We start from the raw sequence: 14451 nt of genomic DNA, 5'->3' as shown, positions 1-14451 counted from the left end.
GCCCTGTCCTACCTAAGAATCGAACCCGAGTCCTCTTGCTTGTGAGGCGAACGCTCTAACCACAATGATACAGGACTCGAACAATCGTGGAAAAATTTGTTTGAATCAGAAGTAGAGGTTTAATTATCAAAGAACCTTTATCCTAAATCCATCTACAAATATTCCTAACACATTCCAGTAATATTGCACACTACCCCCATTTTTAAAAAAAAGTAATTTTCTGTGAGAAGACAGACAGAAGATTGAACAATAATAATAATAATAATCCTTGCATTAGATACAGTGCCTCATCAAGTCTTTGAAACATCTTAAAACGCCTCACAGAATATGGTGTAATGTGAATTGACTGTATATTTTGTGGAAGATTTTTAAAAAAATTCTTGCACATAAAGACTTCAGACACTTTTGGTCGGTGCGATGGGGACAACTGGCAGTCACGCGGTGCAGCGACTTGGAGCCTCGGAAAGTGGCACGGTTTGACACAGCCAGGGAAAGAGAGACAGGGAGGTGACAGGAAATGCGTTCAAAGGAGATTAACTGAGATTTCAGAAGGCTTATGGAGAAGTAAGGGAGGGTGAAACAGGCAAAGGGGCTGAGTAAGTTAGCCACGATGAGCAAAGTATGGCACCCGCACCGTCACACGGTGGGGGTCGAGGTGAGGGAGCAATCGTGTGTTCGCCTATCTTATTGGTCACCTCGCCTCGCAATCGGGGACTTTGAGTCACAGTCTAAGATGATAGTCCATCATAGTGCAGGGGATGGTGGGGGTGCTGCATTGTCAGAGACACCATCGTGTGCATGAGACATTAAACCCAGCTCCCGTCTGCGTGTTCAAGTGTAAGTTCACGCTCCTGCAGCGCGACTGGAATAAAAAAGGGAGTTACTCCCTCCCAGTAACCCAGCCAACAATCCCCCAGAGAAAGCCATAGAACAGCGTGTTTGTTAGTGAGCTGTCTGGTAGCTTAGTCAGTGGGTGACCGGGTCATCCATTTAATTACTGGGTAAGTGACCTGGTCACCTGCTTCAGAGTATCCAAATCAAGCTGAGATTTCCAATGCATCCAACCACATATGGAAATCGCAGAGATAGATTGTTTTCATGGAATGTAACTCACTCCATACATCCTGTTTACTTAATTCTGGAAAGTATTAGATGCAGTTTGGCAAGAGCCAAGGTTTGGGGATGCCTAAGTGTGCGTTGTGGGCAGTGGCTTTTTCAGGTTGTTATTGCAGTCTGTCAAAAAGGCAAATCCTTATCCACTGCCTCTGTAAAACCATTGCCTCTTGTCACTGCAGATAGTGACCTGAGGCTAGTGTGGAGAAAGAGAAAGTGTGATTGAAAAAGAGTAAGAGGTTGAATGAGAGAGAAAGACTATGTGTGAGAGCTAGATAGCAAAAAAGGGAAGAGTGATTGAGAGAAGTACAAATGTGAGAATGGAGAGAGACAATGATTGTGTGTAAACGAGAGACAATTTGTGAAAGAGGGAAAGAGAGAATTGTGTGAAATAGGAAGACTAATATTAATAATAATCCTTGCATTTGAATATAGTGATTTTTCACGTCTTCTAGACTTCTCAAAGCGCTCCACAGAATAGACTGTAAAGTGAATTGACTGTATATTTGTGGGTAAAATGTAGCTGAGTTGTGGAGATAGTGATTGCGAGAGAGGATGGAGAGTGAGGTTGATTGAGGGAGAGTGATTGAAAGTTGAAAGTAGACAGAATGTGATTGAGAGAAATATAGAGAGTATCATCGAGGTGGGGAGAGAAAGAAAGAGAGGGAGAGAGAGCAGAGAACAAGGGAGAGAACACAGAGAGAGTGTTTGGGAGAGAAAGTGAGAGAAATAACAATTGAGAAAAATAGGGAGAATGTGTGAGAGAGATGGGAGAAGATAAGGAAACAGAGGGCGAGGGAGAAAGTAGAGAGATAAGGAGAGAGTTTTTGAGAATGTGGGAGGGGAGAAAGTGTATGTGAGAGATGAGTGATTTAGAGAGGGGGGACTAGAGAATGTGAGAGAGTGAGATAAAGTAAAGGTCCCTCTCACTCTATATCTCGGATGACCTCTTGCCCAACTCCCTTGGCCTCCCTGAATATATTGTTTGAGAATTAGTGTCTCTGTCCTGTTATATATACACATTATACGGTCACCTGAAATTAATCTCTATTTGGAGATGGAGGTTATCTGTATCTTTCACACATGACTAAATGAGAGAATAGCAAATTCATGAAAAATTCAAAGTATTCCATTTTGATGGCTTCAATATTAGTTAAGAGTTTATTGTAACATTACAGTGAACTTGTACATGGAAGGAGCCCCAACCTCATGGTAGCACAAATCAATATCTTTCTTCCTCGCTTCTCAGCTTTCCTCTCTCCCACCCCAACCCCTCCCCCGCCCACAGACATGAATATCCCTATCCCACACACCTCACCTGCCCCCTCACCCCTACATACATTAATATGTACCCCACACTCCTCACCTCTCCCACACATTGAAATCCCTTTCACACCCCTCCCCCATACACACAAAAAATAACCATTTCCCACACACCGTACCTCATTTCTGCACACCACACAAAGTAATATCCCTCATGTCCATCTCCCATGCAAATTTATATCCTTCTCCCACCGCCACCCCACGCAGATCAGCTAAGCAATTACAGAGCCAATCCTCACCAGTGACGCCAACCCAGAGGTAGTGACACGTCCATGAACAAAACCCGTCTCTGGTTATTGCAGGAAACAGCGACTCTCTGGATGGAGTATCATTAAGTTGTCTGTATAAAGACTCTAGGCCCAACTAGGCCCTCATCCAACCCGCAATCATATGGCTGAAATAACTGACCACATCTGGAGAACTGTATAGAAGTGTAAAATTATCTGCTTCAAAGGCAATTAAAGTAACAAATTTACATTGATACATTGGCATATTGACATGGTCTCTCTCCTGTGTGTGATCGCTGGTGTACCTTGAGGCTGCCTGACTGTCTGAAACTCTTTCCACATTCGGCACATTTATACGGTTTCTCTCCTGTGTGTAATCGCTGATGTTCCTTGAGTTGTCCTGAACTTGTGAAACTCTTACCACATTTGGCACATCGATATGGTCTCTCTCCTGTGTGTGATCGATAGTGTATATGGAGATATCCCGACGTTCTGAAATTCCTTCCACATTCAGCACACTGATACGGTCTCTCTCCTGTATGTGATCGTTGGTGCTTTTGGAGATCCCCTGATGTTGTAAAACTCTTCCCACATTCGGCACAATTATATGGTCTCTCTCCTGTGTGTGATCGCTGGTGTACCTTGAGGTACCCTGACTGTTTGAAACTCTTTCCACATTCGGGGCATTTATATGGTCTCTCTCCTGTGTGTGATTGCTGGTGTACCTTGAGGTTCCTTGACGTTGTGAAACTATTCCTACATTCGGCACATTGATATGGTCTCTCTCCTGTGTGTGATCGCTGGTGTACCTTGAGGCTGCCTGACTGTGTAAAACTCTTTCCACATTCGGCACATTTATACGGTTTCTCTCCTGTGTGTAATCGCTGATGTTCCTTGAGTTGTCCTGAACTTGCAAAACTCTTACCACATTTGGCACATTTATACGGTCTTTCTCCTGTGTGTGATCGATGGTGCACCTGGAGATACCCCGACGTTCTGAATCTCTTTCTGCATTCAGCACACTGATACGGTCTCTCTCCTGTGTGTGATAGTTGGTGCTTTCGGAGATCCCCTGATGTTGTAAAACTCTTCCCACATTCGGCACAATTATGTGGTCTCTCTCCTCTGTGTGATCGCTGGTGTACCTTGAGTTGCCCTGACTGTGTGAAACTTTTTCCACATTCGGCACATTTATATGGCCTCTCTCCTGTGTGTAAACGTTGGTGTACCTTGAGTTGCCATGAACTTTTGAAACTCTTTCCACATTTGGCACATAGATACCATCTCTCTTTTGTGTGTGATCGCTGGTGTGTCTCGTGGTGCCCTGACTGTGTGAAACTCTTCTCACTTTTGGCACATTGATATGGTCTCTCTCCTGAGATCTGATGATTCTGTAGAGATTTCATTTGCATAAACCTCTTTTCTCCAATAGTATATGTGATAGATCCCTGACACTCTTTCTGCTGTGAAGAATCATTGATGCTACAAGCAGACTGAGTTTCTGACATGTCTGGGCAGAACTCGGGATGTTTTCTCCTGTGTTTCTGAAGGAACTCTGAAGGATCAGCCTCAGAATCATCCATATTGGGGGCTAATGGGTGAAAAGAAAGATCTGTATCAGAAACAAATTAGACCTTCCTTTAGGAATTGCTGTTTGAACAATTTTGAATGAATCCGTGCATTTATACGGCAACTGATCAAGTGAAAACACTTGATGCAGTTTACAGTAAATACTGCCAAGTGTTGTGATAACAATAACTTTCATTGATATACAACGCTTCATTCAGGTGAGTGGGTGAGTGATTAGTGCAGAGGATGACTTCACTGGAAGAAACTTTGATTTTGGTGCTGGGGGTGTGTTCCATTGTCGGAGGTGCCGTACTTCAGATGAGATGTTAAACTGAGCTCCCTGTCCATGTCTGGTTAGCTGGACATTTAAGATACCATGACACTATTCCAAAAGAGAATGGAGTTTTTCATTCTCACCATAGTGTCCTGGCTGACAATAACCCAAATAAAATGTGTCAGTTAGCTCATGGCTGTTTGGGTGATATTGCTATATAAGCAAATCAGCTCCTGCTGTCACTGGGCTTCACAGTAAATTCATGTGAAGCATTTTGGGATGTCTTGATGACATGATAGGATGCTACATCAGACTTCCATTACTCCCGTAGGATCTTTAACCTCTGTCTGAAGAGGCACAGACGGAACTAAGTTAATGGTTCGCATCTGTGACAATGAAACATCCCACCCCTCCCCCCACCCAACCACCCCAGTAACTGGGCGGTGAGTACCTGGACTATAAGCTCAAAGTTGTGACATGTATCTTGAACTCATATTCCAAAGGCGAGTATATAACTCAGAAGAGCCAGACTAATACCTTGAAGTTTTAAAATGATCATTTTGAGCATTCATAGGCTCAAATCATGAAAGTGGGGTTATGGCTGGCAGTGAGTGGGACTATCAAACTTCTTCCTTTCCCTTCTCACCTTTCTCCTTCCTGTTTCTTAATCACTCAAACTCTATCGAATAGATTTCTTACTGCCAAAGGTATTAACGGATATGGTGATAAGGCAGGGTCAGGTTATTAGCTGGAGTTAGATTAGAAGATTAGCCATGATTGAATGGCGGGGCAGAGGCTCGAAGGGCCGAATAGCCTACTCCTGCTCCTATATGTTATGAATCCATTGACAATTGTCCCTCCAATTAAGCGCCATGTTCCCAGCCTCAGATTCTCTCTCCTCAGCTCAGCTATGCACCAAAGGGTGGGCTGACTCTCTGATCACCCATTCCTAGTCTCGACATTCGCATTTGGTTTCCGTCGCTGACCAGAACTTCCATTTTCCTAAAGACCGCATCCCTGTCCCTTATCCTCCATTAAAGCGAGGACACCGAGGAGGCACCTCTTTCAATATGGCGCTCCTTCCCCCAGACCTGCTCTACATTGTTATCCAAGACTGTGATCTCATTGTCTTTGTTAAGGGGTCTCCAAACCACAACCATTGAACAACAAGATTCCATTTATTCCATTTATAAAGCGCCTTTCACGTCAGGAGGACGTCCCAAGGCGCTGGTGCAACCACCCAGAGGCCAGAGTGCAACCAACTGAGCCAGGTTGACTTTGGCCCGATTCACCACTGAAGCATTTTATGCTGAGAAACTCAAATTGATTTTTCACTTACACAGATAGTCATCCTCAGGCAGATCACTTTCCTCAGTGTATGTTCTTCTCTCCCTCTTTCTCAAACTATATCTGCTGTTCCCAGTCTCTCCCCCACTCGCTTGATTGTATTTGGACGAATCCTTTCCGGTTCGCCAACCTGTGGAGTAAATTTTAATAAAAGAGCAGGATTGAGAATCATATTGTAGACAGAGATTGAAAGCTCTAACAGTCTTAGGCTGAGAGATTGTGGAGATTTGTACACAGTAGATAATATTGTTGCATATTGGTTAGCCCCCTCCTTCGCATGCGAGAGGACCTGGGCTTGATTTCCAGGCGGGCAAAGGCTTAGTCAACTTTCCATACTCCAGAAGCTTCATCTTACATAGCAGTAATTAGGAAACCAGTTGCTATCATTCCGAAGGTATTAATCTCCCAACCACCACCTCCCCCCAAAAAATATTTGGGCACTCAATACACAACTATTTGTGGGACACTGCAGTGTTCAATTTGGCTGCCACGTTTTTTTTTACACAAAATGGTCTTTACAATGTAACCTGAGAAATGTTTTGAGATAGTTCAATGACGTGATGAGACACAATGTCAAATTGAAGGATTATAACATAATATTAATGTTTAGTATTAACAGATTAAGCACAACAGTGTCATACAATACAACTTGACTTCAACAACAACATGGATTTATATAGCGCCCTCCATGCCAGACAGTGTCTCAGACCGCTTCACAGTAACGGATCCCGGGGCCGAGCCAGAGAGAAGGAGACCAAAGAAGGGTATTCAGCAGAGGCCTGAAAATAGGAAGAAGCGAGGCGAAGGGAGTGAGGAAGGGAGTTCCAGAGCTTCGGGGCGTAGTGCCTGAAGGCACGGCCGCTGAGGGTGGAGCGGAGGACTCGGGGGACAAGGAGGAGGCCAGACCCAGAGAAACGAAGGCAACAGGCACTGTTTTGAGAAGAAAGGAGGTCAGAGAGGGAGGGGACTGCAGAGGAGTGGAGGGATTGAAGACAATGGTGAGGATCTTGGAAGTCGATGCTCTCTGGGATAGGCAGCCAGTCTGGCAAGGACTGGAGTAATCGGGGAGTGGAGTTTGGTGCAGGTGAGAATGCGGGTGGCAGAGTTTTGAATAATCTGGACTTTATGGATGGTAGTGTAGGGAGACCGGGCGTTTGAACAGTCCAGCCGAGAGGTGACAAAGGCATGGACCAGGGTTTCAGCGGCTTTCGGAGAGAGATATTGGCGGAAACGGGCGATGCATCGGAGTCAATATAAGTCATAAGTCAATAGCCAATGAATACAAGTACACATTGTATTTAAAGAATATCTTAAGCAAATAAAGTTGTGACTAAGGTACAGATAAATTGAGTAGCAATTATTTACCTTTCCCTATGATAGTTTCACACTCCACGTTGCTGGCTTCTGTTTCCTCAGACAATATCTACTGCCTTGTGGAAGCACATACCTGATGTGTTGCTTTCTCTAAAACGCCCAGCTAATCAAATAGGTATATACACTTTAGAGTGTAAAGCTGATTCGTCTGCTGTTATAGGTGTGTGTTTACCAGCAGTATTTAAACCCAAATGATGTCTCCATGTGATAAGAGCCAAATTCACATCCTTTGTCCACTTCTGGCTATTTCAATTTTGTGAGAGGTGGATACTCTGAAGGGATACTCTGTGTGCGGGAGGGGAGAAGGAAAGAAAGGCAGGGAAATGGGATAAAAAAATCTGCCTCATAAGGAGGCTTGGTGACCTGAATGGTCTCCTCCTGTAATTGCAATATAGAATTCCTGATACTCTTTAAACCCAGGTTTAATTTCGCAAGCACAGCTTCATGTATACAAACTGTGGGAGAGCAGTCTTGCAGGGTGGGACAGGGTGGAATTTCGGGCCAGTGGGGATCAACTTGTTAATATATTAAGTTTAACGCTACCCTACTCCTCGGAAATATGGTAATTGGATCAACCAATATGTATTTCTTTAGAATATTCTACAGAGCATTGGTGTGCTGTGCAGAAATGCAGTGAGTGATGGTGTAAAAGCTGTTTTGTTATTGTTTTATTTGGGGGTCAGCTGGTGTCTAACACATGCGAAAACCCATCTTCAGGGTTAAGAGTATCCAAAGCAAGTTGTGAGCAGTTTGCTGCTGCATTTGTCCTACAACATATACTGTCAATTCACTTCACAGTATATTTTGTGAATTGCTTTCAAATGTCTCAAAGACCTAATAAACATCTATATCAAATGGAAGGATTATGACTGTAAATGTTGTTAATCAAGATGTGGGAGAGAGAAACTTTCTTTTCTTTTCCATCTGTGTCAGGAGATATCTCAATCCCCTCACAGGTATGAGATTGACTGCTCAACCCAGGAGGAGAGGATTAGGTTATTGCTGGGCACAATCCTGGTCCCTTTGTTTAATGCTTCGTTCGTTACCTACAATTTACATCAAATTAAACGGCACATTAAAGCTGAATAGATACAATTTGCACCTATTGAAACTGCACATTAAAAGTCACAAGCTTGCATGGTTTGCTACCTCATACCCCACCCCCACGAACGAGAATGTTACCAGCAGTCGAGGAATTTAATTTTGCTCTGTAGCGCTCAAGGAATTAAATTAGGAAGCCCTGAGATGCTGAAATTATATCAGTCCTGGGATGAAGTGGTTGGAGTGCTCCACTCGCAAAGTGAGAGGAGCCGGATTCGATTCCCAGCTGGTCGAAACCGAAGGCAAATTTCCTTACTCCATATGCCTCTGTTTACCCAGCGGTAAGTAGGAACCCAGTTGTTAGTCGAAATTCGGTGACTATACCTTGAAAATACCCACCAAAAATCAAAGTGTATTGAGAAAAACGAGATAAAGACAGCCCAAAGAATGATGCGCAGATGCGAAGGGGGGATTAGGAAGGTCCAAGGGTCATGGTACTATCCCGTGCCAGCTCCCTTTTGATTTAACTAGTTTAACAATAGGCAGAGGTCAAGTAAGAAAGAGAAGAAAATGCTGACCTGAGAGCATTCCAGGGAAGAACGGATTGAATTAGAGAAAAAAAACTAAAAGGATCAGGAGACTAAAGGTCAGGGAGATAAGGAAAAGAGGACAATGGCCAGACAAGACCTGTTTTTTGTACAAATGCTGCTAGAAGTACAAATATAGGAAGTCAAGAGGAGGCAAGTGAGAACGACTCCTCGGAGTACGAGCAGGAGGGCTGAAGGAGAGAGAACCACACGGAATCCGAGTTAAAACTCAAAGAGACCAGCGAGCAGGCAGTCTGTCCAGCTGATCACACTGATTACTGGGTGACTCTGGAGAGCAGGAGGAGAGCAGCTGAGATCATCCATCAAGACGATTACTTGACTAACCAGAGAAGGTCACCGCATATCCCAATGGAGGTAGCTGAGTAAGCCAAGAATCTGAAGGAGAGAGAGTGATCCTGCCTACAAGAGCTGGGGGCCGACAGAGTACACACTGCAGACGGTTCAAGACTCGTTGCTGGAATATCCTATTGTGACCCTGTCGAAGCAGCTGCTAGTTACTGGTAGTAAAGTGATACACACACTCACGCAACCATACACGACACACCTTCCTTCCTGTACCCACTGTGTTAACCTTATATGATTTAGTAGTATACTTTTCTTGGACAGTATTTGCAATCGGGATGCTATGACTTCCTCATAAATTAGTGTTGTGAGCCAGTCGGGGTAATCATGATTATGATAGTCGTCTCTGAACATATTTGTTAATCATATTGACTCTTTAAGTGCGTTCCTGTTTTAATCGTGTGTCGTTGAACCTGGAAATCCTAACTGTATAACCTTTAACCTAAAATTGTACTGATCAGTATATTTTCAACTATATTCGGAAACTTAATAAACTGTTAAACAACCATTGGTCTCCGAGTCTTGAGTTTATCGATTCTAAGTCGCCCTGCGAGAGTTATCACCCTGACCTGGGAGTAGGAAGCCCTGATAGAGGCAGCTTCACTGCGCCTCTAACCCTCACCTAGGAGTGTGGATGGATAGTGAGACTAAGACAGACAGAGAGTCTGAAAAACAATCCATTTCTTCTAATTGAAAATGGATTAATGATAGAATTGGAAAGCCGGATCAGCAGAGGCAAACAACAACAACAAAATTACATTTCTATAGCGCCATTCACGTCAGGAGTATGTCCTCAGTGTTTTTGACCGAGCTGGTGGTTGGGATTGGGGAGGATGCAGAAGGGAAGAAAGGTGACTGAACGTATGGTCAAAGAGGATGGTCTTGAGACAGGTTTCAAAGGAGGTGAGGGAGGGGGGTGAGGGGGAGGGACTGCGGGATGGAGTTCCAGATGGGGCAGTGGCTGAAGGCCATATCCCCAATGGCGGGGCGGGTGACAGGAACAGTCTGCAGCCCACTGAGCGCAAGGAGCGGGCTGTTGATCGGGGATTAGGAGGACACAGAGGTAGGGGTCATGGAGGGCTTTGAAGGTGAGGACCTTCAACTGTATCCTGATGTGATGGGAAACCAGTGGAGTCGGGCGAGGATGGTGGTGATATGGTCACGGATGGTCCTGTGGGAAAGAGAATACGGACTGCAGAGTTCTGGATGATCTGTAGCCTATGGAGGGAGGAGTTGGGGAGGCCGACCAAGAGCGTTTGAGGGTTTCAGCAGCATGGGGTGTGAAACAGTGGTGGAGCCGGGCAATGTGGGGTGGAAAGGACAGTTGGGAGTTAAACAAGACCCCATGGTTCCATACTGGCTTAGTAAGATGGAGTGAGCAACCTTGAATGATGATGCTGTCAGCGCCTGAGATGAAGAGGTGCTGACGGGAGCCTAGGTCTTGATGTCCAACTGTAGGAAGTTAGCTCTGATCCAGGACTTGATGTCTGACAGACATTCCGTCAGGACAGCAGTGGTCCTGGAGTTGAGGGTCGAGGCAGAGAGATAGAGTTGGATATCTCGCATACATGTGGAAGGTGACCGTACGCAGAAGGAGCCCTGGCTGCAGATGGACAGAATGTCATGTGTCACTTTGACAAGGGCTGTTTTTGTGCTCTGGGCGGCACGGAAAGTCGTTTGGAGGGGTTCGTGAGGGAGTGGTGGGAGAAGAAGGAGCAAAGCTGGGAAGTGACGACTTATTCCAGGACCTTGGTAGGGAAAGGGAGTTTGGAGATAGGATGCTAAGTTGAGAGCAGGGTTGGGTCCAAGGAGAGTTATTTAAGTAGTGATGACGGCTGTTTCTAATGTGGTGCGAACAGTACCAGCGGATCAGGAGAGGTTTATGATGTCTGTTAGTCGGGGGGCAAGGAGGTAAGGAGAGGGGTAGGGATGGGGTTGAGGGTGCAGGTGGTCGGTTACATGCAGATTATAGTGGTGATGAGAGAGGAGGGGGAGACAGGTTCGAAGGCGTGGAGGGAGGGATGGTTGGGATGTGATGGGGAGATGGGGAGGGTGTAGTACTTGGAAAGGCAGAGGCAGCTTAATCGGATCCCCTCGACTTTTGTCAAAGACACAATACGACAAATCTTTCTTGGCGCAACCTTTCGGTGTAGGTTTTTGCAGGAAGAATACCTTTCTTAGATATCTTGAGAACTTCATTGTCACCAACTGAGACTCCTCCTCTTTTGGCCAGAATGCTCTGTTTATTTACTGAACCTGTGGCTTCACTCATATCTCCTGTGTGGTCACCTCTAGCCTCAGCTGATCCTGACGGGATGTGGGAGCTCTCCTTTTTGCTCTGAAATGCAGAAGGCAAGAACATTATAAGCGTGAGTCAGTCTGTCTCACTCTGGCCTCTGCATCAGAAGGTTGGGTTTCAAGCTCCATGTCAGGATTTTGAACCGATATAGTCTAAGCTGACACTCCCAGTGCAGAGCTGGGTGTGAGCTGCGTTGTTGGAGCTGCCACCTTTCGGATGGCATCCCATTTAGCTGTCCATGTAGTGCTCCTCCCGATGTGAAAGGCAAGAATGACAAGGGGGGACAGGTTACTGCTATCAGGATAGACTGGATAGAGTACGCCTTTCTTCACTAGAGAAGATCAAGAGAGGCCCTAATAGAGGGGTTTAACATTACACAATGGTTTGATAAGGTTAGCAGATATAGGTTGGTTCGACTTGTTGGGAAATCCGTAACCAGGGGACACAAGTATAAGGTAAGGCCCTGTACAAATGTAATTTGTTGTTGTTAGTTACTGTGGGATCTAAATGAGATGCATTTTAGAGGAAGTGAAGTAGACACATGAGGAAGATGGGAATAAAAGGGTAAGGACGAGATGGAGAGTGGAACAGGTGGAGCAAACAGCAGGTTTGACTTGCTGGGTCAAATGGCCTGCTTCCGAGCTGCAATGTAAAGTGTACATTGAGCTAGTCACCTCCTTGCTTTTCTGCCTCGCTGGCTTCCTGGCTTCCATCCTGAATGCAGGGTGAAACATTTCACTTCTGAGAGATAGACAAAAAAAGGCAGCTCACATCAAGGGCTCAAAGCTCTGTATCTCCATCACACCGGGCATCGACAGACTTCACTGGCTCCCAGTTAACCAACGGATCGATTTCAAGATCTTGTCACTAGTTTACAAATCCCTTTGAGCCCTCGCACCTCCCTATCTCTCCAATTTGCTTCTCCCCAACACTGCTCATCTGGCTTCGGCCTCCTGTTCATCCCTCGTCCCCTCCACCATCAGTAGCCGTGCCTTGAACAACCATTCCCCGAAACTCTGGAACTCTCTCCCTCAATCCCCCCACCTTGCCACCTCCCTCCATCCCCTCTTTTAAATCCCGGCTAAAGTCCTTTCTTTTTGATCGTGTTTATGGTCACCTCCCCACTTCCTCTCCCACTGGCTGGGGGTCAGACTCCGCCACTGTCAAGTGCTACGGGACACCATCACACGTGATGGGCGCTATATCAATGCAAGTTGATACCACACAAAACCATTAATATCCCACACTCCATTAATAGGGCAACCCCACTAATAGCGCAGAACCAAATAATAGTCCACAGTTCACTGAGAGCGCACACCCCAGTAACAGTGCGCATCCCAGTAATAGCCCACACCCCATTCATACCCCACACCCCATTAATGCTGCACAGCCAATCAATGTTCCACACCGCATTAATACCACACATTAACAACACAGAATTCCTTGTGCCTTTCCTCCCGCGGGGCTGTTTGCCACATTACTAACACCCTGTACACCCTTTTAAGGTAAATTTGCTGATCTCATTTAATAATTTAAAGATATAATAATAGTAATAATAATAATCCTGGCATTTGATACAGCGCCGTATCACGTCTTCCGAGACGTCTCAAACAGCATCACAGAATTTACTGCAAAGTGTAGTGACTGTGAATATGGTGAATGAAACGCGGCAGCACATAGCGGTGCCGCACAAACAGTGGCCATTGAGTGAGCAGTTTATTATTTTTCAAAGGGATTATTAACCCCAGAAAGTGATCCCCCAATCGACTGACAACCGGGTTCCTCCTGACCGCGTGCGCGCGCTCACACCCGCGGTCGCACCCGCGCGCGCGCTCACACACACGCGCTCACACACACACACTCGCGCTCACACACACACACACACTCGCGCTCACACACACACACACTCGCGCTCACACCCGCGCGCACCCACACAAACACACGCGCGCACCCACACACTCACTCGCACACCCGCCCAAGCGCGCACACCCGCGCTCACACCCAGGCTCGCGCGCGCACACACACACTCGCGCTCACACACACACGCGCTCACACACACTCGCGCTCAAACCCGCACGCGCGCTCACCCGCGCTCACACCCAGGCTCGCGCGCGCACAGTCGCGCTCACACACACGTGTGCTGACACGCGCTCACGCTCACACGCGCGTGCTCGTACACACAGTCGCTCAAACACACGTACGCGCTCACACACTGTCTCACACTCTCTCTCTCTGTCTTTCTCTGACTGACCGGATGCCCTATCAGCTCCGGGTTGTGGGGCCACTCCCTCTCCGGCTGATCAACACCTCACCGCCTCCACAGTATCTGAGCTTCTTTTCCTCCTCCAACCGTCACTCTGTCCCCGCCCACTCGTTCCCCATTGGTGCCTTCCAACACCCGCCCCTCACTCAGCCTTTCTCATTGGTCAGCTCCGTCGTCAATCAGAACCTGCGCTGTCAGAATCCAGTTTTCAAGTCAATCTCCCCTCCTCGCGCTCTGTCCAACCGTCACTCTGTCCCCGCCCACTCGCTCCCCATTGGTCCTTTGCAACAGCCGCCTCCTCAGACTTAGCTCTTTTATGGTTACAGGCGCTGTCAATTAAGTTGTAAGCACTCTCATAGGTCTAAACTCACGTCAATCATCGCCCGCCTTCCCGCTTTGCGCTCTGTCCATTCGACTCAATCCCCGCCTACTCGTTCCCCATTGGTCTTTTCAAAATACCCACCTCCTCACTTGTATCGTTCCATTGGTCAGCGGTGATGTCAATGAGTCGTATCGCGCTCTGATAGGCCTCCTGTCCACGTCAATCATCCCCCGCTCCTCCCCGCCTCGCGCTCCCTGTCCAACCGTCACTGTCTCGTGCTCAGATCCTCCCTTTTCTGAAGTGTTTGAGGAGTATCGACTCCCGCAGTTATAGGGAAACAACAACAACA

General features: G+C 46.5%; 1 protein-coding gene across 5 annotated transcripts; it reads right to left on the bottom strand.

Moving 5' to 3' along the window:
• Positions 1–2251: 2251 nt before the first annotated feature.
• Positions 2252–14343, bottom strand: LOC103179719 (zinc finger protein 883-like). Of its 5 annotated transcripts, none has more exons than XM_042344800.1 (4): positions 14244–14343; positions 11391–11556; positions 5846–5983; positions 2252–4254 (listed from the first exon to the last, which is right to left on the bottom strand). In XM_042344800.1, the coding sequence occupies exons 2-4, from the start codon at positions 11488–11490 to the stop codon at positions 2909–2911; spliced, it is 1584 nt and encodes a 527-aa protein (XP_042200734.1). In that variant the 5' UTR covers positions 11491–11556; positions 14244–14343; the 3' UTR covers positions 2252–2908. The 5 variants fall into 5 exon arrangements, with proteins under 5 accessions (XP_042200734.1, XP_042200732.1, XP_042200735.1 ...); XM_042344798.1 differs by lacking the exon at positions 14244–14343 and adding an exon at positions 13769–13882; XM_042344801.1 differs by lacking the exon at positions 14244–14343 and adding an exon at positions 13739–13745.
• Between the last annotated feature and the right edge of the window lie 108 nt (positions 14344–14451).

The sequence above is a fragment of the Callorhinchus milii genome, unplaced genomic scaffold (assembly GCF_018977255.1).
Source record: "Callorhinchus milii isolate IMCB2004 unplaced genomic scaffold, IMCB_Cmil_1.0 Scaffold30, whole genome shotgun sequence".
NCBI lineage: Eukaryota > Metazoa > Chordata > Chondrichthyes > Chimaeriformes > Callorhinchidae > Callorhinchus > Callorhinchus milii.
Note: the sequence above shows the minus strand (reverse complement) of the source record. Positions and strands in the feature narration are given on the sequence as shown.

Coding starts and splice junctions, on each gene's coding strand:
- LOC103179719 (XM_007895116.2), bottom strand. CDS start 12,251: ATGTTTCACCCTGCATTCAGGATGGAAGCCAGGAAGCCAGCGAGGCAG. Junction 11,557..12,191: donor CGAGGCAGAAAAGCAAGGAG/GTGACTAGCTCA, acceptor TCTGCATTTCAG/AGCAAAAAGGAGAGCTCCCA. Junction 5,984..11,390: donor TCTCAAGATATCTAAGAAAG/GTATTCTTCCTG, acceptor TTTACTCCACAG/GTTGGCGAACCGGAAAGGAT.